This window comes from Salmo trutta, chromosome 2 (assembly GCF_901001165.1).
Source record: "Salmo trutta chromosome 2, fSalTru1.1, whole genome shotgun sequence".
Taxonomy (NCBI): domain Eukaryota; kingdom Metazoa; phylum Chordata; class Actinopteri; order Salmoniformes; family Salmonidae; genus Salmo; species Salmo trutta.
Genome location: NC_042958.1, coordinates 55850102 through 55873667, shown reverse-complemented (window position 1 = coordinate 55873667; position 23566 = coordinate 55850102). Strand labels below are relative to the sequence as shown.

At 42.8% G+C, this 23566-nt stretch overlaps 1 protein-coding gene across 2 annotated transcripts in view; it reads left to right on the top strand.

The window, feature by feature from the left end:
* The window catches only part of slc39a11 (solute carrier family 39, member 11), a 156011-nt gene extending 143071 nt beyond the window's left edge, over positions 1-12940 (top strand). For both annotated transcript variants that reach the window (XM_029706240.1, XM_029706235.1), the window contains exons 8-10: positions 8261-8359; positions 9414-9572; positions 11324-12940. In XM_029706240.1, coding sequence (XP_029562100.1) covers positions 8261-8359; positions 9414-9572; positions 11324-11402 — 337 coding nt within the window. In that variant the 3' untranslated portion in view covers positions 11403-12940. The remainder of the gene's footprint in view (positions 1-8260; positions 8360-9413; positions 9573-11323) is intronic.
* Positions 12941-23566: the final 10626 nt, after the last annotated feature.

Here is a 23566-nt window from a genome sequence, read left to right as displayed (position 1 = left end):
CTCTCTTACTTATTGGTCTATTAAATAATTTCCCTCCAACAGGTATTACACAGTGGTTATCGCAATGTGCTATGATATGCTGCTACATACAGTGTTACGTTATAGCGATGTGCTATGATATGCTGCTATATACAGTGTTACGTTATAGCGATATGATATGCTGCTATATACAGTGTTACGTTATAGCGATGTGCTATGATATGCTGCTATATACAGTGTTACGTTATAGCGATGTGCTTTGATATGTTGCTATATACATTGTTACGTTATAGCAATGTGCTATGTTATGCTGCTACATACAGTGTTACGTTATAGCGATGTGCTATGATATGCTGCTACATAGAGTGTTACGTTATAGCGATGTGCTATGTTATGCTGCTACATACAGTGTTACGTTATAGCGATGTGCTTTGTTATGCTGCTATATACAGTGTTACGTTTTAGCAATGTGCTATGTTATGCTGCTACATACAGTGCTACGTTATTAATGCTAGCAGGCCACCATAGCCTAATATAACCATAGCACAATGGAAAAGCACACTATATGCAGAGGATAACCAAGCACACAATGGGAACAGGGCCAACTAGCAGCTTATAGCAGTAACAGTAAGTTAGCACGCTAGGCTAGTATGTCAAAGCACAACATCGCTATTAGTATATTACCGCTGTGTAATACCTGCTTTATTTCGGGTCTATTACAGACAGAAATTTCTTTCTCTCTCTCCCTCTTTCTCGTTTTCGTCATTCTCGCGCTCTTTCTCTCCCTCCCTCAGTACTGAGGACTGGACAGGCGCGGTTCCATCTGTTCTGGGCCAGTCCTGTCCTGATACCGCAGCTGAACAAACATAGCTGCCATGAAATGCTGCCTTGCTGTAATGGGGAAATGTAGCTCACATGTATTAATTAGTACTGTTTAAGGAGGTGTTTCCTGCCAATACAGCCCCCATGTGACAAGCAGTGAAAACAGAACTGGGTGACTGGGTTCACCTCAACCACACCAAAGGCACAAGGTCTCCCTAACTCACTCAGGACTTCCTGACGTCCTCCTGACGTCCTCCTGTTCTATCCCTTTTCTCTTTCTTTTTCCTCCTTCTCTGTCTCCTCTCTCATGCGGCCCAGATGTTGCTCTCTGTCATCCTTCCCTCGTTCCAATACTCCAGCCTTCTCTCTCTCTCTCTCTCTCTCTCTCTCTCTCTCTCTCTCTCTCTCTCTCTCCCCCCCCTCCCCCCTCTCTCCAGGTGATTGTTGTTACACAATCCAATGGTCATGTGCCCCATCCAGAATGGCTGCCTCCATGGTCATATCCTTGTTTACATGTTAGCCTAACTGTTATTGTGTATAGTAGCCTAGCCCATAGGCTTTGGTCTACTATGTGAATTGATTGCCACCCATCTATCTTCTGAACTCGTGCTACTAGGTGACCTGAACTGGGACATGCTTAACACCCCGGCCATCCTAGCTTGATGCCCTCAATCTCACACAAATTATCAATGAACCTACCAGGTACAACCCCAAATCCGTAAACACGGGCACCCTCATAGATATCATCCTAACTAACTCGCCCTCCAAATGCACCTCTGCTGTTTTCAATCAAGATCTCAGCGATCACTGCCTCATTGCCTGCATCCGTAATGGGTCTGCGACCAAACGACTTCCCCTCATCACTGTCAAACGCTCCCTAAAACACTTCTGCGAGCAGGCCTTTCTAATCGACCTGGCCGGGGTATCCTGGAATGACATTGACCTCATCCCGTCATCCCTGGTTATTCTTTAAAAGTGCCTTCCTCACCATCTTAAATAAGCATGCCCCATTCAAAAAATGTAGAACTAGGAATAGATATAGTCTTGGTTCACTCCAGAACTGTCTGCCCTTGACCAGCACAAAAACATCCTGTGGCGTTCTGCATTAGCATCGAATAGCCCCCGTGACATGCAACTTTTCAGGGAAGTTAGGAACAAATATACACAGGCAGTTAGGAAAGCTAAGGCTAGCTTTTTCAAACAGAAATTTGCATCCTGTAGTAGAAACTCAAAACATTTCTGGGACACTGTAAAGTCCATGGAGAATAAGAGCACCTCCTCCCAGCTGCCCACTGCTCTGAGGCTAAGAAACACTGTTACCACCAATAAATCCACTATAATTGAGAATTTCAATAAGCATTTCTCTACGGCTGGCCATGCTTTCCACCGGGCTATCCCTACCCCGGTCAACTGCCCGGCACCCTCCACAGCAACCCGCCAAAGCCCTCACCATTTCTCCTTCACCCAAATCCAGATAGCTGATGTTCTGAAAGAGCTGCAAAATCTGGACCCCTACAAATCAGCCGGGCTAGACAATCTGGACCCTCTTTCTAAAATGATCTGCCGAAATTGTTGCAACCCCTATTACCAGCCTGTTCAACCTCTCTTTTGTATCGTCTGAGATTCCCAAAGATTGGAAAGCTGCCGTGGTCATACACCTCTTCTAAGTGGGTGACATTCTAGACCCAAACTGCTACAGACCTATATCCATCCTACCCTGTCTTTCTAAGGTCTTCGAAAGCCAAGTTAACAAACAGATTACCGACCATTTCGAATCCCACCGTACCTTCTCTGCTATGCAATCTGGTTTCAGAGCTGGTCATGGGTTCACCTCAGCCACGCTCAAGGTCCTAAACGACATCATAACCACCATCGATAAGAGACATTACTGTGCAGCCGTATTCATCGACCTGGCCAAGGCTTTCGACTCTGTCAATCACCACATTATTATCGGCAGACTCAACAGCCTTGGTTTCTCAAACGACTGCCTCGCCTGGTTCACCAACTACTTCTCTGGTAGAGTTCAGTGTGTCAAATCGGAGGGCCTGTTGTTGGGACCTCTGGCAGTCTCTATGGGGGTGCCACAGGGTTCAATTCTCAGGCCGACTCTTTTCTCTGTATACATCAACGATGTCGCTCTTGCTGCTGGTGATTCTCTGATCCACCTATACGCAGACGACACCATTCTGTATACTTCCGGCCCCTCTTTGGACACTGTGTTAACTAACCTCCAGACGAGCTTCAATGCCATACAACTCTCCTTCCGTGGCCTCCAACTGCTCTTAAATGCAAGTAAAACTAAATGCATGCTATTCAATCGATCACTGCCCGCACCTGCCCGCCCGTCCAGCATCACTACTCTGGACGGCTCTGACTTAGAATACGTGGACAACTACAAATACCTAGGTGTCTGGTTAGACTGTAAACTCTCCTTCCAGACTCACATTAAACATCTCCAATCCAAAATTAAATCTAGAATCGGCTTCCTATATCGCAACAAAGCATCCTTCACTCATGCTGCCAAACATACCCTCGTAAAACTGACCATCCTACCGATCCTCAACTTCGGCAATGTCATCTATCTATCATCATCTTTCCCCCTTCTGATAACCAGGCGGCGAATCCCATCTCTGCATGTCTGGCAGACATATCAGTGTGGATGACGGATCACCACCTCAAGCTGAACCTCGGCAAGACGGAGCTGCTCTTCCTCCCGGGGAAGGACTGCCCGTTCCATGATCTCGCCATCACGGTTGACAACTCCCTTGTGTCCTCCTCCCAGAGTGCTAAGAACCTTGGCGTGATCCTGGACAACACCCTGTCGTTCTCCACTAACATCAAGGCGGTGACCCGATCCTGTAGGTTCATGCTCTACAACATTCGCAGAGTACGACCCTGCCTCACACAGGAAGCGACGCAGGTCCTAATCCAGGCACTTGTCATCTCCCGTCTGGATTACTGCAACTCGCTGTTGGCTGGGCTCCCTGCCTGTGCCATTAAACCCCTACAACTCATCCAGAACGCCGCAACCCATCTGGTGTTCAACCTTCCCAAGTTCTCTCACGTCACCCCGCTCCTCCGCTCTCTCCACTGGCTTCCACTTGAAGCTCGCATCCGCTACAAGACCATGGTGCTTGCCTACGGAGCTGTGAGGGGAACGGCACCTCCATACCTTCAGGCTCTGATCAGGTCCTACACCCAAACAAGGGCACTGCGTTCATCCACCTCTGGCCTGCTGGCCCCCCTACCTCTGAGGAAGCACGGTTCCCGCTCAGCCCAGTCCAAACTGTTCGCTGCTCTGGCACCCCAATGGTGGAACAAGCTCCCTCACGACGCCAGGACAGCGGAGTCAATCACCACCTTCCGGAGACACCTGAAACCCCACCTCTTTAAGGAATACCTGGGATAGGATAAAGTAATCCTTCTAACCCCCCCCCCCCTTAAAATATTTAGATGCACTATTGTAAAGTGGTTGTTCCACTGGATATCATAAGGTGAATGCACCAATTTGTAAGCCGCTCTGGATAAGAGCGTCTGCTAAATGACTTAAATGTAATGTAAATGTAAATGTAATCTATAAAATAGCCTCCAACACTCTACTCAACAAATTGGATGCAGTCTATCACGGTGCCATCCGTTTTGTCACCAAAGCCCCATACACTACCCACCACTGCGACCTGTACGCTCTCGTTGGTTGGCCCTCGCTTCATACTCATTGCCAAACCCACTGGCTACAGGCTATCTACAAGTCTCTGCTAGGTATAGCCCCGCCTTATCTCAGCTCACTGGTCACCATAGCAGCACCCACTCGTAGCATGCGCTCCAGCAGGTATTTCTCACTGGTCACCCCCAAAGCCAATTCCTCCTTTGGTCACCTTTCCTTCCAGTTCTCTGCTGCCAATGACTGTAATTAGCTACAAAAATCACTGAAGCTGGAGACTCATATCTCCCTCACTAGCTTTAACCACCAGCTGTCAGAGCAGCTCACAGGTCACTGCACCTGTACATAGCCCATCTGTAAACAGCCCATCTATCTACCTACCTCATCCCCATACTGTATTTATTTATTTATCTTGCTCCTTTGCACCCCTGTATCCCTCCTTGCACATTCATCTTCTGCACATCTACCATTCCAATGTTTAATTGCTATATTGTAATTACTTCGCCACCATGGCCTATTTATTGCCTTAACTCCCTTACCTCATTTGCACTCTCTGTATATATAATTTAAGTTTTCTTTTGTTCTACTGTATTATTGACTATGTTTTGTTTATTCCATGTGTAACTCTGTGTTGTTGTATGTGTCGAATTGCTATGCTTTATCTTGGCCAGGTCGCAGTTGCAAATGAGAACTTGTTCTCAACTAGCCTACCTGGTTAACCTGTCTGGGCTAGGGGGCAGTATTTTCACGGCCGGATAAGAAACGTACCCGATTTAAACTGGTTACTACTCTTTCCCAGAAATGAGAATATGCATATTATTAGTAGATTTGGATAGAAAACACTCTAAAGTTTCTAAAACTGTTTGAATGGTGTCTGTGAGTATAACAGAACTCATATGGCACGCAAAAACCTGAGTAAATTCCAAGCAGGAAGTGGCCTGTCTGAGAATTTGTAGTTCTTCTTTAGAGTCTCTATCGAAACTACAATATCTCTGGGGTTACGTAGCACTTTCTAAGGCTTCCATTGACTCTCTAAAGCCTTCAGAAAGTGGATTGAGGCGTCTCCTGTCTCTGGGCAGAGTATAGGAGCTCAGTTTGTCAGTGGTCTGCCTGGTGACAAAGAGATTGGATATGTTCGTTTACGAGACCACGCTGTTTTTTATTTTCCTTTTTGAATGAATACACTATTGTCCGGTTGGAATATTATCGCTATTTTACGAGAAAAATACAACAAAAATAGATTTTAAACAGCGTTTGACATGCTTCTAAGTACGGTAATGGAACATTTTGAATTTTTTGGTCTCGAAATGTGCTCGCGCGTTACCCTTTGGATAGTAACCTGAACACACGAACATAATGGAGGTATTTGGACATAACTATGGATTATTTGGAACAAAAACAACATTTCTTGTGGAAGTAGCAGTCCTGGGAGCGCATTCTGACGAAGATCAGCAAAGGTAATACAATTTTTCTAATAGTAATTCTGAGTTTAGTGTGCCCGAAGTTGGCGGGTGTCAAAATAGCTAGCCGTGATGGCTGAGCTATGTACTCAGAATATTGCAAAATGTGCTTCCGCCGAAAAGCTATTTTAAAATCTGACATAGCTATTGCATAAAGGAGTTCTGTATCTATAATTCTTAAAATAATTGTTTTTAATGTATTTTGTCAACGTTTATCATGAGTAATTTAGTAAATTCACCGGAAGTTTTCGGTGGGGATACATTTTCTGAACATCACACGCCAATGTAAAAAGCTGTTTTTTTATATAAATATGAACCTGATTGAACAAAACATGCATGTATTGTATAACATAATGTCCTAGTAGTGTCATCTGATGAAGATCATCAAAGGTTAGTGCTTCATTTATCTGTGTTTTGGGTTTCTGTGACATATATGCTTGCTTGGAAAATGGCTGTGTGATTATTTTGGGCTATGTACTCTCCTAACATAATCTAATGTTTTGCTTTCGCTGTAAAGCCTTTTTGAAATTGGACAATGTGGTTAGATTAATGAGAGTCTTATCTTTAAAATGGTGTAAAATAGTCGTATGTTTGAAACATGAAAATTATTGCATTTTTTAGGTTTTTGTATTTCGCGCCACGCTGTTCCACTGGCTGTTGAATAGAGTGGGACGGTGACGTCCCACCTAGCCCATAGAGGTTAAATAAAGGTGAAATAAAAAAATAAACTAGCCTAGCATGCAACTTACTGTTACTGCATTATGCTGCATTATCCCTGTTCTGCTGTGCTGTGCTGTAATGGAGAAATGTAGCTCAGATTTATGAAATAGTACTGTATACGAAGGTGTTTCCTGCCAGTACAGCCCCCATGTGACCAGTGACTGGGTTCACTTCAACCACACCCCATAGGGTCTCCTCCCTCACTCCCTCCAGACTTCTCCTTCTCTTCTATCCATTTTTCCTCTTTCTTTTTCCTCCTCCTCTCTCTGTCTCTGTCTCATGCGGCCCAGATGTTCTTCTCTGCCGTCCTTCCCTCGTTCAATACTCCAGCTTTCTCTTAATTTTTTCTGGATTCTCTGTCCCTGTCATTGTATCCTCATTCTTTCCTTGACACAGAAACACTCTTTCTAGCATGTTGAAAATACACTTCCTTTACACGCATTGTGATTCCTAGTCTGAAACCAAGCATACTACATTCCTCTCTCTCTCTCTCTCTCTCTCTCTCTCTCTCCGTCTCTCTCTCTCTCTCTCTCTCTCCGTCTCTCTCTCTCTCTCTCTCTCTCTCTCTCTCTCTCTCCGTCTCTCTCTCTCTCTCTCTCTCTCTCTCTCTCCGTCTCTCTCTCTGTCTCTGTCTCTCTCTCTCTCTCTCTCCGTGTGTCTCTCTCTCCCAGGCAGTGGCTGCTGTAAACCTTTCCGTGACTAGCTGTCATTAATCTTCTCTCTCCAGGGGCAGGCTCTTGACTCTGTGCCTGTTAAAGTGGTTCACAGGGAGAAAGGAAACTTAAAACGTTCCTCCCAAACACACCCGTGTGAGTTCTTTGCCCCCTGGGAACTGATGCTGGTCCGACTAGGATGCAGCGGAGTGCGAGCAGACAAACTAACACCCTGGTTAACACCACTTATGGCATGTCTTTGAATTACCACCCTGGCTGCTAATAGTGTGGACTGGTAGTGTGCTGTTAGCCTCAGTTTAATGACGCTTCGGAGGGCCTAGGATGGTGTGACTTGAGTGCTGTGTTGTTGTTTTGCATAGATTTGAGTTTCTTCTCTTCTAATTGTTCAGCAGTATGCATTTTCTCCCAACTCTTCATATCCAACTGACTCCTCATGTGTCTCCTTAGCAATTGTTTCCAAGTCATTTCCTGTCTTGAGAATGAGCCCCTATCCATAGTCTTTGCGGTTTTACTGTGATGACGATTTCCTCCAGTGCTGACTCACTCTGTGTAATTTAGACTGAGCACTACTGCCTTTTAACTGACCCCAGAAACTGCCAGCAGCAAAATAACGGCGTTTCCCCCCGTGTTATGTACTGTATATCATTAAAATACAGTTTCCTCCTAGCTAACCAACCAACCACCCACCCTCCCTCCAACCACACTTCTACCACACTTAGCCACGATACAGCTCCAACTCTATTGAAGCAGTGAGGTTGAAGTGAATGTAATGCTTCACATGCAAACTCGACGCTCTGAAATCTATCCCATTCAGGCCTCTAAACCAATGTCAATGAACGACCATTGATTAGGGTAATGGTAATAAGAAATGTCATCTGAAAGGCCATCAGACAATGATCTAAGAAGTGGTGTCCTCTAAAGCGTTATCATCATGTGTTTCACAGGAACTTGGCCATTGGCATAGGGATCCAGAATTTCCCAGAGGGCCTTGCGGTGAGCCTCCCTCTGCGAGGTGCAGGGATGTCCACATGGAAAGCCTTCTGGTGAGTAACAACTCTTAATATCCAAACAGTATCTCCATATGATCATCACTGTTTCTCTGCACCTTAACTCACAGGGCCTTCAGAAAGTATTCTCACCCCTTGACTTTTTGTGGCGCTGATCTACACATAATACCCCATAATGTAAAAGTGTAATTATGTTTGTTTAAATGTTTACATATTCATTAAAAATGAAAAGCTGAAATGTCTTGAGTCTAAGTATTCAAGCCCTTTGTTATGACAAGCCTAAATAAGTTCAGGAGTAAAAATGTGCTTAACAAGTCACGTGTGTTCAATAATAGTGTTTAACATGATTTTTGAATGACTACCCCATCTCTGTACCCCACACATACAATTATCTGTAAGGTCTCCCAATCAAGTAGTGAATTTCAAGCACAGATTCAACCACAAAGACCAGGGAGGTTTTCAATGCCTCGCAAAGAAGGGCACCGATTGGTAGATGTGTAAAAAATCCAAAAAGCACTAGCCTAAATGACAGAGAGAAAAGAAGGAAGCCGGGAACAGAATAAACAAATATTCCAAAACATGCACCCTGTTTGCAACAAGGCACTTAAATAATAATACAAAACAAATTGGCAAAGAAATTAACTTTTTGTCCTGAATACAACGTGTTATATTTGGGGCAAATCAGCCTGGTATCTCCAGGAATAGTTTCTAGTTTTAGCCAGGCAGAGCCCCGTTCAGTTCCTTAACCCCCAGTCTGTGGAGGGCAGAAGACTCACCAGATGATGGGATGCTTTGAAGACTTATCGAATCAAGATATGAGTGTTTTTATTTTTCATGCATTTTTTATAAATGTTGTACATTTTCTTCCACTTTGATATTACAGAGTATTTTGGGTTGATCGTTGACCAAAAATGACAATTAAATCCATTTTAATCCCATTTTGTAACACAACAAAATGTGGAAAAAGTCAAGGGGTGAGAATACTTTCTGAAGGCAACTGTATATTAAAGGAATTGTTTTTGTTTGACAGCCAATAACTGAAGGGGACATAAAGGGTACTATCTAGGGTTTTGACGAACTCCTCTCTCAGGTACGGACAGCTCAGTGGAATGGTAGAACCAATCGCCGGGTTGCTAGGCGCTGTTGCCGTGGTGCTGGCGGAACCACTGTTGCCGTACGCCCTGGCCTTCGCTGCAGGGGCTATGGTTTATGTGGTGGTTGATGACATCATCCCAGAGGCTCAACTCAGGTGGGTAGAGAGAGGTTATTTTTACTGTGCTCCTAACCCAGGTCTTAATCAAGGCTTAGTCCATGTCCAACCCTTTAGAAAACACTGGAACAATGTTTCCTAGTAATACAGTACCAGTCAAAAGTTAGGATGCACCTACTCATTCAAGGGGTTTTCTTTATGTTAGAATAATAGTGAAAACATCAAAACTATGAAATAACACATATATAATCCTGTAGTAACCAAAAAAGTGTTAAACAAATCAAAATATATTTTACATTTTAGATTCTTCAAAAATAATTCCACAAATTAACATTTGACAAGGCACACCTGTTAATTGAAATGCATTCCAGGTGACTACCTCATGAAGCTGGTTGAGAGAATGCCAAGAGTGTGCAAAGCTGTCATCAACGCATAGGGTGGCTACTTTGAAGAATCTCAACCATAAAATATATTTAGATTTGTTTAACACTTTTTCAAATCAAATTGTATTGGTCACATACACATGGTTAGCAGATGGTGTTGCGAGTGTAGCGGAATGCTTGGTTACTGCATGATTCCATATGTGTTATTACATAGTTTGGATGTCTTCACTATTATTCTACGATGTAGAACATAGTGAAAATAAAGAAAAACCCTTGAATGAGTAGGTGTGTCCAAACGTTTGACTGGTACTGTACATTAACAGGTTTTTCTACCCTGGTTCCAACTCTGTGCATACAGTAGTTGTTCATAGCTCTGTGACTCTGAGCTGGACTAGATCAATCGCTGTCTTTGTGTTAGTGTGAGCTGCGAGGAGGAAGAGTGGGAGCGGAGCAACGACACTGGCCCCCTGGAATGTTCTGGTTTTCACAACCCTGGGCGTATTGTTTTCTTTAAAAAGTGAGACGGGGAGCGAGCTGTCCTTTTGACTTGTGTAGGTCGACTGTCACCGTGAAATGTGTGGGTCGACTGTCACCGTGAAGTGTGTGGGTCGACTGTCACTGTGAAATGTGTGGGTCGACTGTCACCGTGAAGTGTGTGGGTCGACTGTCACTGTGAAGTGTGTGGGTCGACTGTCACTGAAGTGTGTGGGTCGACTGTCACTGTGAAGTGTGTGGGTCGACTGTCACTGTGAAGTGTGTGGGTCGACTGTCACTGTGAAGTGTGTGGGTCGACTGTCACCGTGAAGTGTGTGGGTCGACTGTCACCGTGAAGTGTGTGTGTGGGTCGACTGTCACCGTGAAGTGTGTGTGTGGGTCGACTGTCACCGTGAAGTGTGTGTGTGGGTCGACTGTCACCGTGAAGTGTGTGTGTGGGTCGACTGTCACCGTGAAGTGTGTGTGTGGGTCGACTGTCACCGTGAAGTGTGTGTGTGGGTCGACTGTCACCGTGAAGTGTGTGTGTGGGTCGACTGTCACCGTGAAGTGTGTGTGTGGGTCGACTGTCACCGTGAAGTGTGTGTGTGGGTCGACTGTCACCGTGAAGTGTGTGTGTGGGTCGACTGTCACCGTGAAGTGTGTGTGTGGGTCGACTGTCACTGTGAAGTGTGTGTGTGGGTCGACTGTCACTGTGAAGTGTGTGGGTCGACTGTCATTGTGAAGTGTATGGGTCGACTGTCACCGTGAAGTGTGTGCCTGCTAGCATGTTTAGGGTCTGTGTGTGTGTTTTAGTAACCTGACAGATTTCCATGTGCTCGGCTTATCTCTGTCTCTCAATGTATTGTATATGATTGAAGTACTGTATAAATACACCAACATTGATTAACACTGTCCATGTATATTGTCTTGAAGTGGGAACGGTAAGTTGGCTTCCTGGACCTCTATCCTGGGCTTTGTGGTGATGATGTCACTTGACGTTGGGCTGGGCTGAGGCCTCACCTCCACATAGAACACCTCGCTGATGTCACAGAATGATGTCACGGCTAATCGCCAGACCTTGGGGAAAAAAAGGGACCAAATCTGCCTTCTCTCTAATTGCTTGCTTTTGTTTTATTTATTTTCATTATTTAATTGTTTAATTATGACATTTTGTGAATTTGGTTGTTGTTTTTTGGGATACTGGATCTTTATTATAAAATGTGATGATACTTGAAAAGTGCCGTTTGTATGACTAGTTTAGATTGGTACTGAGACAGCAATGTATGAAAAAATGTGTAGTTGATTTTGAATAGATTTTTATGGAGTGCGTGTATAATTGGGTTTACACCTCTAAGGGCTAAGTCCATTTTGGCTCCAGCTATGTCAGCCCACTCCACAGTTGGACCTCAAGACTGTGTTTTGAAGGCTAGTTATAGTCACTGAAGGAAACACAGGGATCTGTGTCTACAGACACGTCACAAATAACCAGCTGAATGTGTAGGCTTGTCTGATCTTTGAGAAGGATCTTTGCTCAGATTAAGATGTACTTTATTTACAAATGGTGCACACCCTGATTCATTCAGGATGGAATGTTTTCTTCTTCTTCAAATATCAAACATTTAAATGACCAAGTGGTTCCATCTGTTTTTTCCTTGCTCTTTTGCTTTATTTCGCTATTTCTAGCATACATTCTCTATCAACCTCAGGCTGGCATTGTGTGTGTTTGGATTAAGAGAATCTGTTGTGGATGAAGGGAATGTGAATAGCAACATTTTACAGCTATCTTCTCCTTTCTTATCTTTTTCTCAATTATAGCACACACATTCCATTCGTATTGCGTTGTTATTTCATTATTATAATATGACATTCCGTTGTTATTACAGGTAAAATTAAATATAATTACTAATATGACATTTTTGTGAAAAGAGAGATATTGCAGCTAGCCAAATGGAATGCTAGCTACACAACCCAAATGCAACCGTTTTGCTTGTTCATTTTTACATTCATGAACTGTACTGTACTGCTGGAGTTGGGTTGGGGCTGCTAAACCCTCTGGCCTTATTATGTATGGGACAACGTCTCAGAGTAGGTGTGCTGATCTAAGATCAGGCCCCCCCCGTTCATGTAATCTTATTAATTGTGATTTAAAAAAGTAAAAATGATCCTAGATCAGCACTCTTACTCGCACACGCTTGATAGAAATGAACCCTGAGCGGTATACTACAAAGTAGGATCACTGAGTTAGCCAGTAAACTTGCATAAATATTATTTTTTAAATGTTTGATTAGCCTGAAATGGGCATGGTCTGATTAACTCAACAACCAAAAACACATATCTTAGTTTAGATTACTTAATGAAACAGAAAATCAATAGTTATTTTGGGTTGTTTATCCAGGTTAGCTGGCTAACTCATTGATCCTGCTTTGCGGTATACCCCTCAGGTCTCCCAGCCTGTTTCTATTCTTGGAGGGGGCTGAATAGAACCATTCCCAAGAAAAAGTGTCATGGAGAGAGATGTGGTGATGATGTAATAAACCAAAACTGCTTCCACTATGTGTTTTTCTCTGTTAGTTAGAGGAGTCAACCCTGGTTCAGTCACCGGCCCACTGAGTCATGATTCACTGGATTCATGTACATATTGTACTGTAGACCTTTACCGTAATGCAGCTGTGCTCTTACTGTACAGGTTCCAAGCCTAACTGAAAATACATGTAATAACTTAAAGGTTCTTGTAAATCATGCTTTGATGCCATTGGGAGATATTGATAAAAACATGAGTTATACTCAGAAGTATCTATACAGTGCATTCAGAAAGTATTCATACCCCTTGACTTATTCCACATTTTGTTGTGTTGCAGCCTGAATTAAAAATGTATATTTTTCTCTTCCATCTACACAATACCCCAGAATGACAAAGTGAAAACATATTTTTAGAAAGGTTTGCACATTTATTGAAACTTAAATACAGGAATACCTAATTCACGTAAGTATTCACTCCCCTTTGCTATTACACTCCAAATTGAGCTCAGGTGCATCCAAATTCTTGAGTGTTGAAAGTTTCCAAGAGCACAGTGGTCTCCATCATTGGCATATTGAAAAAATATGGAACTACCCAGACCTAGAGCTGTCCGTACCACCAAACTGAGCAACCGGGCAATGAGGTGACCAAGAACCCAATGACCACTCTGACAGAAATACTGAGTTTTTTTGGCTGAGATGTTAGAACCTGCCAGAAGGACAAGTCTCTACAGCACTTCATCAATCTGGGCTTAATGGGAGAGTGGTCAGACGGAAGCCACTCCTGAGAAAAAGCCACATGACAGCATGCCTGGAGTTTGCAAAAAGGCAAGTGAAAGACAGATCATAAGGCAAAATATTCTGTGGTCAAACCAGGTGCAGCTCATCACCCGTCTAACACCATCCCTACTGTGAAGCATGGTGGTGGCAGCATCATGCTATGGGGATGCTTTTCAGCAGAATGGACTGGGAGACTGATAAGGATAGAAGGAACAAGGAATGGAGCCAAATACAGACAAATCCTTGATGAGAACCTGCTTCAGAGTGAAAACGACCTTCGTCTGGGGTGAAGATTCACATTCCAACAGGACAATGACCCCAAACGCATAGCCAAACCAAAGCTGGAATGGCTTCAGCCAAAGGCCAGGCTTGAATCCCAATGAAAATCTGTGGAAAGACATGAAGATTGCTGTTTACCGCCGCTGCCCATCTAACTTAATCCTTAAGAGTCTATTGACTCAGCAGTGCGTCAATCTAAGAAACATAATAAAAGAATCCTCATAAAAATCAGTCAGTTTAAGTTAGAGATATCAGGGTTTTTTCATGGACTGCATCTCAATCCACCACATCTGCCTATGTGAGCTGTCCCATTCTGCAGTGGAAGGTGGTCGAGCTACACCGGTATTTGTCAGACCATGAGACATTCACGAACACGTATGTAGCGTCCGAATGGCCTACAAACTATTATGACCACTCTATGGAAATGGGAGACTCATGAACATGGTGTTCTCCGATTTCTCTCTGCTGCAGAGGATAAGTTTATTAGAGTTACCAGCCTCAGAAATTGCAGCCTCACAGTGTTCAAGTAACAGACACATCTCAACATCAACTGTTCAGAGGAGACTGCGTGAATCAGGCCTATGTGATGAAATTGCTGCAAAGAAACCACTACTAAAGGACACCAATAATAAGAAGAGACTTGCTTGGGCCAAAAAACACGAGCAATGGACATTAGACCGGTGGAAATCTGTCCATATTTTTGGTTCCAACCGCCATGTCTTTGTGAGACGCAGAGTAGGTGAGTGGATGATCTCCGCATGTGTGGTTCCTGAGAGGGAAGGAAAAGCAGCCAACAAGTGCTCAGCATATGTGGGAACTCCTTCAAGACTATTGGAAAAGCATTCCTCATGAAGCTGTTTGAGAGAATATGAAATATATTTGGTTACTACATGATTCCATATGTGTTATTTCATAGTTATGTCTTTACTATTACTCTACAAAAAAGCTAAAATACAAAAATAACCTGATGTGATACTGCTCCCAACAATGTAGAAAAATAGTAAAAATAAGAAACACCCTTGAATGAGTAGGTGTGTCTAAACTTTTGCCTGGGACTGTATATATAAATATATTTCCTGAGCTTTCTTATATCTCCTTGATTTAGGACAGACACTTCAAAAACGTATTCCTTATTCTTTTTTTTTACTGTATTTTTTTTACTGTATACCTAAAGGGGTCCTAAAATTCTAAATGAAATCGCTAAATGATCTGTGGTATGACCATCTTAAAACAATTTCAAATTTTAGCTTAGTACAATTTGAGAATCTTTAAGGGATAATGGGAGAACATCCCCAAATCCAGATGTGCAAAGCTGAAGACGACTGAAAGCTGTAATCACCGTCAAAGTTGTTTCTACGAAGTATTGATTCAAGTGTGTGAATAAAGGTAAATTAGCTATTTCTGTATTTCATTTTCAATACATTTGCAGTAATGTCTAAAAACATGTTTTCACTTTGTTATTATGGGGTATTGTGTATAGATGGGTGAGAAAAAATATTTTATCAATTTTGAATTCAGGCTGTAACACAACAAAATGTGGAATAAGTTAAGAGGCATGAATACTTTCTGAAGGCACAAACTAATGTACAGTTTTCATACAGTTACAATGGAGTGCACACTGCACTTCCCTGTTGGCAGGACGTATGTGTGTTTGGCCAGTGCTATGAACAGTAGACATGAGACCGTGTAGAGATGGTAAAGTACAGAAAGGGTCAACTCTACAAGTCTAGGTACTGGGCCTCTCTCTCTCTCTCTGTCATCTGTTCTTTTTCTCTCTCTCTCTCATCTGTTCTCTTTCTCCCTCTGTCTTGTAATTTCAGTCCTTAGCTCTCATTGGAGAGAATCCGTGTTGAGAAGTGAGACCTACTCTGATGGAGACCTGGTCTCGAGTTGAGCCATAGTTCACTCTCTCTTGACTCCGCTCTCTACCCGCTCATTTTACAGCGACAACATTTTTATTTCCCTCACGAGTCTATGGAATGGCGACGTTTCTGAGGTCAAACACAAGCGAAGGGGCTCTCAGAACTGAATAAATGTGCAATGTATACACGTTATCCACTCAGGTTCAGAGAGCTACACAATGACACTAGCAGTATCCTGAACCATGACCTATCCTTCTAGTCGACTGGCACACACAGAGAGATGTATGCGTGTGCGGGTTCGCTCCCTCTTTCTCCTATTTGTTTTTCTTTTGAGCTGTGAAACTGATAAGTGTGATGGGGAGAGGCGAGACGTGGTTTAGCCGCTTATTGAGTCGGAATGCCAGTTCAGGAAACACACCTTGTTGCCACGGCGAAGGACAAAGAACCCCTTTCACAGCCGCCCTGTGCCAGCGTCGCCCGCGGCGAACATGCCCACCTCGCTGTGGGCAGAGATTGGTATAGGCAGAACATCTCCCCTGACTTTATTGGGCACCAGAGAGAGGTAAGCCACAGGCATGGATCGCACACACACACAGATACAAACACTCACATAGTGTCTCTCTCTCTCTTTCTCTCCCTTTCTTTCTCTCTCTCTTTCTCTCTCTCGAGCATGCACACAGGATCTGAGAGAAGGGACCCTTTCTTTGCTTTGTGTTTCAAATGGCAACCTTGTCTGGTTCATAGTCCTGTACGAGGAAAACAGTGGGGAGCATTGACCACAGGCAGTCTGCTAACAATCTGTTCCGGAGAGCGGTCAAAGAATGTCAGAAATAGCCACTCCAAAGGCAAAGAACAGTAGAGCACTGTTAGCACTCTCCTACTGTAACAGTACTCTGAGTAAAGTATGATGTAAGGATTGTAGGGTAGGTGCTAAAAGTGGGATACGGTGGGGTAAGGGAGCATGAGAGATATAGCTAATGTGTGGGAAGATAGTGAGTGGATAAGTACAGAGTATCTCAAATAAGGTATTGTCTCAATCAGAAAGAGGGTGTCGAACGGAATGATAGTTAAGCTCTGAAGATGGTCTCGTGGAAGGCTACAGCGTCAACCAATGACAGTAGACTTTATTGACAGGCGCTTACTCATGCCCTGGGAGAATGTGTGCGCGCGTGAGGAGTCAAACAGCGAAACGGAGGAGGAGGCACTCCAGGGATTGCGTGCGGACATGAAATGCTTACCTGTAGCTGAAAGAAAGGGGGAGATGTAAAAGAAGAAGAAAAATATGTCTGTAGTTAACAAGAGTGGGCGGAGACCCAAAGCTCAAAGCAGGAGCTTCGCACGCAACTTAACAATACTACCTTTATGAAGGCAGCATCGCAACGGCTGACTCGCTCTCTTTCTCATGCTCAGACAAAGGGGAGATTTCAGTGATAGATCCTAATACCTGAGTCATGACATTGCCTAATACAGAAGGCAACATGTCTGTTCTACGATATATATTCCCAAAGAAATGTATTCTCAAATGTGTTGCGTTCTCTGCTACGCTGTGTGCACTGAACTAACGTGTGATTGTTGCTGATACTCTGATGGTGAGATGAAGGGAATTCAGTAGTCTATAACGCACACCACTGTGCTACTCAAATCAAACAGCGGTATGTAGCCTACTGTAGCTGCTGGCATTAAGCAACAGCACACCCATCATCAATACTTTTAATCAAAAATAAAACAATCGGCACTTTTATAACTGAAAATGTACAATTATTTGTCTATAACTAACAGTGTAATGCGACTGAGATTCATTCTCTGGCTTTCAAGCAGAGGTCCAAACTTGCAGTAAGGTAGCTCAATGTACGGTAGTTTGGTTGTGTAAGAAATAAATCAAAGCTAAATCAAAACAGTCAAACGTATAGCGGAGTGCTTTCGATACACCCACAAGCCCAACTACTTTCCTTTCTACACAGCCACTCCTTTCCACAGTGGTGTAAAGTACTTAAGTAAAAATACTTTAAAGTACCTCTTAAGTCGTTTTTTGGAGTATCTGTACCTTTACTTCACTACATTCCTAAAGAAAATAATGAATAAATAAACATTTTCCCTGACACCCAAAAGTACTTGTTACATTTTGAAAGCTTAGCAGGACTGGAAAAGGGTCCAATTCACAGACATATCAAGAGAACACGTGATCATCTCACTAAACACAAATGCATATTTTGTTAATGATATCTGAGTGTTGGAGTGTGCCCCTGGTTATATGTCATTTTTTAAACAAGAAATTGGTGCTGTCTGCTTTTCTTAATATAAGGAATTTGAAATGATTTATACTTTTACTTTTGAAACTTAAGTATATTTTAGCAGTTACGTTTACTTTTGATACTGAAGTATATTTAGAGCCAAATACTTTGACTTTTACTCAAGAAGTATTTTACTGAGTGACTTTCACTTTTACTTGAGTAACTTTCTATTAAGGTATCTATACTTTTACTCAAGTATGACAATTGGGTACTTTTTCCACCACTGCCTTTCCACACGTCCACTACTTTCCACACGCCCACTCGCCCATACTCCAGTCACCATATTGGGATGCATCTATCAACTTTTCCAATAGAGATCTTAAAGTGGCAATGGTGTCTTAACAGGCCAATAACATACTTTGTAATAGAAACCAAAAAAAATCAACAATTTTTGTGAATAATAATTGTTTAAAATTAAGTAAGGGATAATCAACGAGGGGCTCTGTGTTTTATGGAAAATAATGAACGACCTGGAAGTTGTGGAACTGACCTCCCCCTTAACACATTCACCTCTAGAAAGGCGTCCTAGCTTGCCATTATGAAAATCGAATTCAACAATGCCAATAATGTTTTCAATTCGACCTTTGCTTTCAAATGCATCTCAAACATAGAACATGTAAGAATGAACTATAGCCATAGAATTCTAACATTCAAATATACTGTGTGTTATAGGTAAATAATTCACACTAGAATGCCCTTCAAGCCAATCAGAAACAAGTATTCAACAATACCATGGTATAATAACAACAACAGTCAAGATGTTGTGTCCAATGGGGTTAATACAGATGGACAAACCCCATGCTTCAGCCTATGTACATTTTATAGCCTCTGCTGCATCAGTTGGACTACAGGGGATAAGGCTTAACTCATTACCACAAACACTCGCCATCCTTTGTGTGTGCACGTGCGTTTGGCAGTCTCTCTCTCTCACACACACATTAGTGAAAGACAGACAGACCCAGAAAGAGACATTTTACATTTTAGTCATTTCACAGACGCTCTTATCCAGAGCGACTTACAGTAGTGAATGCATACATTTCATACATTTTTTATTTTTTTTGTACTGGCCCCCCCGTGGGAATCGAACCCACAACCCTGGCGTTGCACACACCATGCTCTACCAACTGAACTGTCTCTGATAGACATAAAGAGTGTGAATGAAAGACAGAAGATAGATAACTACAGCTCCCCCAAGGTAGAGCTCAATGTATCCCTCGAGTCTCTGTATAAAACTGTTTCACTTCATCTCGCTCTCTGATAGTGTATGCCCTGAGTGCCCCCAGTCATGCCCGCAGCCAGCCAGGCTGAAGAGCTGTAGTGTGCTGAGAGGAAAGAAAAGCAGAGGGCAGCTTCTCTTGTTGCCCCCAATGCTGGCATCCCTCACAGCTAGGCTACATAAGGAAACATTTGTTCTTCAGCCTCTGAATGAGCCCTTGTGTCAGTGGAGAAAAACACAGACGGGACAGAGAGAAAGAGGGAGAACAGAGAGATAGAAAGTTGTGTCCCAAAACCTTAAAACACATGATCATGAAGACTTAAGATCTCTCAGAAATTCCTCTAGTAGTGTGTCCTTCTAACACACATTTGTTGACCGATTTATGTCATGTTCTCATAGTGACTATTTGTGAATAGGAAGCATTTGAAGTCACTGTTTTTAATGTTTATAAGGTTTCCTTTCTAATTTCTCTCTGACATGTTGTTAAATTTAGAAAACCACACAAATAGCTGGAACCACCATAACACACAAATATAAAAACATCACTTTCGCTTTCCCTGCTTAACCCTCAGCCTGTGCAGTTGTGGCGGGAGGGGGAGGCTGAGGAACGCCAAAGGAATGTTGCTGTGTTACTGGAGAGGCGGACTGACTGACTGATCACACACTGAACAATGTCTTTGTGTTCCCCTTCCCGACCTGTAGTCACGCAACGCGGTGTGAGCACACTTTCCGTAACCGCTCAGCCCTGCTCACAGAAGAGCGTGATCAAGTACCTGCATCTCTACAGGATCGCGTGCAGTTCAGGTGCTTGGGGCGCACTGGAGCGAATCCAGGTGTGAGTGTAGGAGGGAAAACGCGGTGTGGACCTAACATTTGAGTGGAACCGAAACATCTGGCAGTTTGACTCCCAAGCTTATTGCTGCGTCTTGGAAATATACATCAACTCAGGGAACCAACCCGAATAAAGGAACAACTGGAAATTATAACTGCTTATATAACGCAGTTTAAAGTTGCATATGTGTCTATTGCAAGAAAAAATATAAAGAGACAATATGCTGTATAAAACAACTATAATCTATGATGAATGCATTTAAATATTGTATCATATGCATAAAAATGGGTGATTGTAGCCCAACTGAGATGCAGGGATTGGGAATGAATTATTTCCGACATGATTGTGACAGTTGGCTTCCCGTTGATTGACCCTTTTATGTACAATTCCCACACTCATCCAGTCCATTCTATGGAAAGGGCCGCTCCTCTCCTTAGCCAAGCCGAGCTTTTGCGTGCTAGTAACTTAAAATACTCCAAAAAGAACAGCATGCCTACAGGCAGGTATACTTCAAGGTGATGTAAGACAGGGAGCAGAGCTTTCAGTCAGAGAAGGACCTATTGGATGTTGCGTTAGTGTTACTGCTAAATTCTGATAATCTGATTGAAGCGAGACCAGGAATACACAGAAAAAGCCTACTTGCATCACCAGGACAAATGTGCTCATTTTGAATAGAATTCTGTTTTTTACTCACCTTGGGGGACACTGTTGGAGTAACACATTTCTGTGGGTGGGGACATATCCCATCTGCCACTGCCCGAATTCTTTGGGTTAGCAGCTCTCCACATGGCTCAGTTAAAGGCGCTACATGGTCAATCTGACGTCTGTATTGGCCATGCAGCATTTATGGTGATATGGCCTCGGAGGAAGTCAGACCATTCATACTTCTTGCGGTTCGCTGAGCAGCACAGGGCTGATGTCAAGGAAGTGAGTTTGTGTTTATACTGGACCTCCAGCCCTCACCAATCACCACCAAATAATTTCAATGCGGAGCTATATGGAGCCCTCCACATTGTTACATTTGACAGGCGCAAGGTGATGCGGTACGGAGCTCAATTTGGCCTCTGCGTCCCTCTGGAGACTCCGCGATTGCATCACAATATCCATACGGCGCCCCCGACTAAATTTTCGGATCAAGCATAAATTGGCTCTCATGTGCTGGCTTTTACCGCGTGAGAAGCGACTCTCCGGAACTGTAGAGATGCATGAGAAACCTCACTCTCCAAACCGCAGGAGCATGCTACAGTCGAACAAGGCATCGCAACGAACTGACTGGACTTTTAATCCACACCAACGGATTTATACTTTTTAAATATATTTTTATTAATTAAGCAGGTTTCGTCGTCATCTGCTCTGTGGTTCGTTGATTATTGGATCTCATCGGATAGCATATCCCTTAACCCACGGCCAGATGTGCGTGCTGTGCGTTATGGATAACTTTGTATCGAGTTATGTTCTGCTGTGGATCGATTTACGCATGCTTCAGGTTCAACATTTAGATTTTGACATCCGATTTTGGATCTCTTTTTACGCATCATGCTTATGGATATTCATATCCCGCGGACCCATTGGCGACAGTTGCCCAGGAGTTGGGTTATAACTATAGAACGCATCAGCATCAATGACACAGGTGGATGTCAACACGCGCATTTTTTTACAACTTGCCACATAACGGCCCTTTGCGTAATGTAAGAAGAAACTCGATTTTGGATTGTAAAATACCACCCCTGGATAAGACGTAGCAAGAACTTAATTTTGCAGTGGTCTTACAGGTAAATCACTTTCCTATTTGTGACAAAGCTGTGAGCCCGTTATTGATTATGTTGTTTATACTGTTTATTTAGTTATTTATTCATTCCGAGGACGTGTTGGTTGTAGATCACGTGACTGTGGCAACAAAGAATACAGGGTTATTATTAAGCGCGGTAATTTGTCTGTACCGCAATGTATCGTTATAGACAATGTAAAGATGTCCTACGTTGATTCTGAAATGTTATGCCTTATAATTGTAAACCTTTGTGCAAGTCATTTAAGAGTACTCCTGTCGCTTGTGTTTGGCGAGGGTTCTGGCGCTGCATGGCTTTGTCAGCTATCAAGTGTCAAACAGATTTATTGGAGATGAGCAATTTTATCCGGTGTTGGGGACGCACAACACTGGGAATTATCCCCGTGGGAGGATAGCTTGTATGGTTTCATTTCATGTCCTTCTGACAAATGTTCACACTATTATTGACGTGAACATTCATGGGAATTCAGATGTTATTACCTTGATGTGTTCATTTTGATTTGTTGCCTTGTTTAAAACATTTAATTGTTTATTGGTTGATCAGTCATGTTTCCTGTCAGGTGGTTTCCTGCTATAAGAAGCTGTCATTTGACAGGGAGGAGAGAGGGTTATGCAGGCCAGAGCCAAAAGCCTTGAAAGATAATTCTTTGAGACTTGTATATACAGTGCCTTCTGGAAGTATTCAGACCCCTTCACTTTTTCCACATTTTGTTACATTACATACTTATTCTAAAATTGATTAAATACATTGTTTTCCTCATCAAGCTACACACAATACCCCATAATGACAAAGCAAAAACATAATTACCTTATTTACATAAGTCTTCAGACCCTTTGCTATGAGACTCAAAATTGAGCTCAGATGCATCCTGTTTCCATTGATCATCCTTGAGATGTTTCTACAACTTGATTTCAGTCCATCTGTGGTAAATTCAATTGATTGGACATGATTTGGAAAGGCACACACCTGTCTATTTAAAAAAAAAATCACCTTTATTTAACCAGGTAGGCCAGTTGAGAACAAGTTCTCATTTACAACTGCGACCTGGCCAAGATAAAGCAAAGCAGTGCGACACAAACAACAACACAGAGTTACACATGGAATAAACAAACGTACAGTCAATAACACAATAGGAAAAATACATCTATATACAGTGTGTGCAAATGAGGTAAGATTAGGAAGGTAAAGGCAATAAATAGCAATAAATGGGGCGGCAGGTAGCCTAGTGGTTAGAGCGTTGGACTAGTAACCAGAAGGTTGCAAGATCGAATCCCCGAGCTGACAAGGTCAAAATCTGTTGTTCTGCCCCTGAACATGTCAGTTAACTCACTGTTCCTAGGCTGTCATTGAAAATAATAATTTGTTCTTAACTGACTTCCCTAGTTAAATAAACGTCAAATAAAAAATAGGCCGTAGTGGCGAAGTAATTACAATTTAGCAATTAAACACTGGCGTGATAGATGTGCAGAAGATGAATGTGCAAGTAGAGATACTGGGGTGCAATGGAGCAAAAAATAAATAACAATATGGGGATGAGGTAGTTGGATGGGCTATTTACAGATGGGTTATGTACAGATGCAGTGATCTGTGAGCTGCTCTGACAGCCGATGCT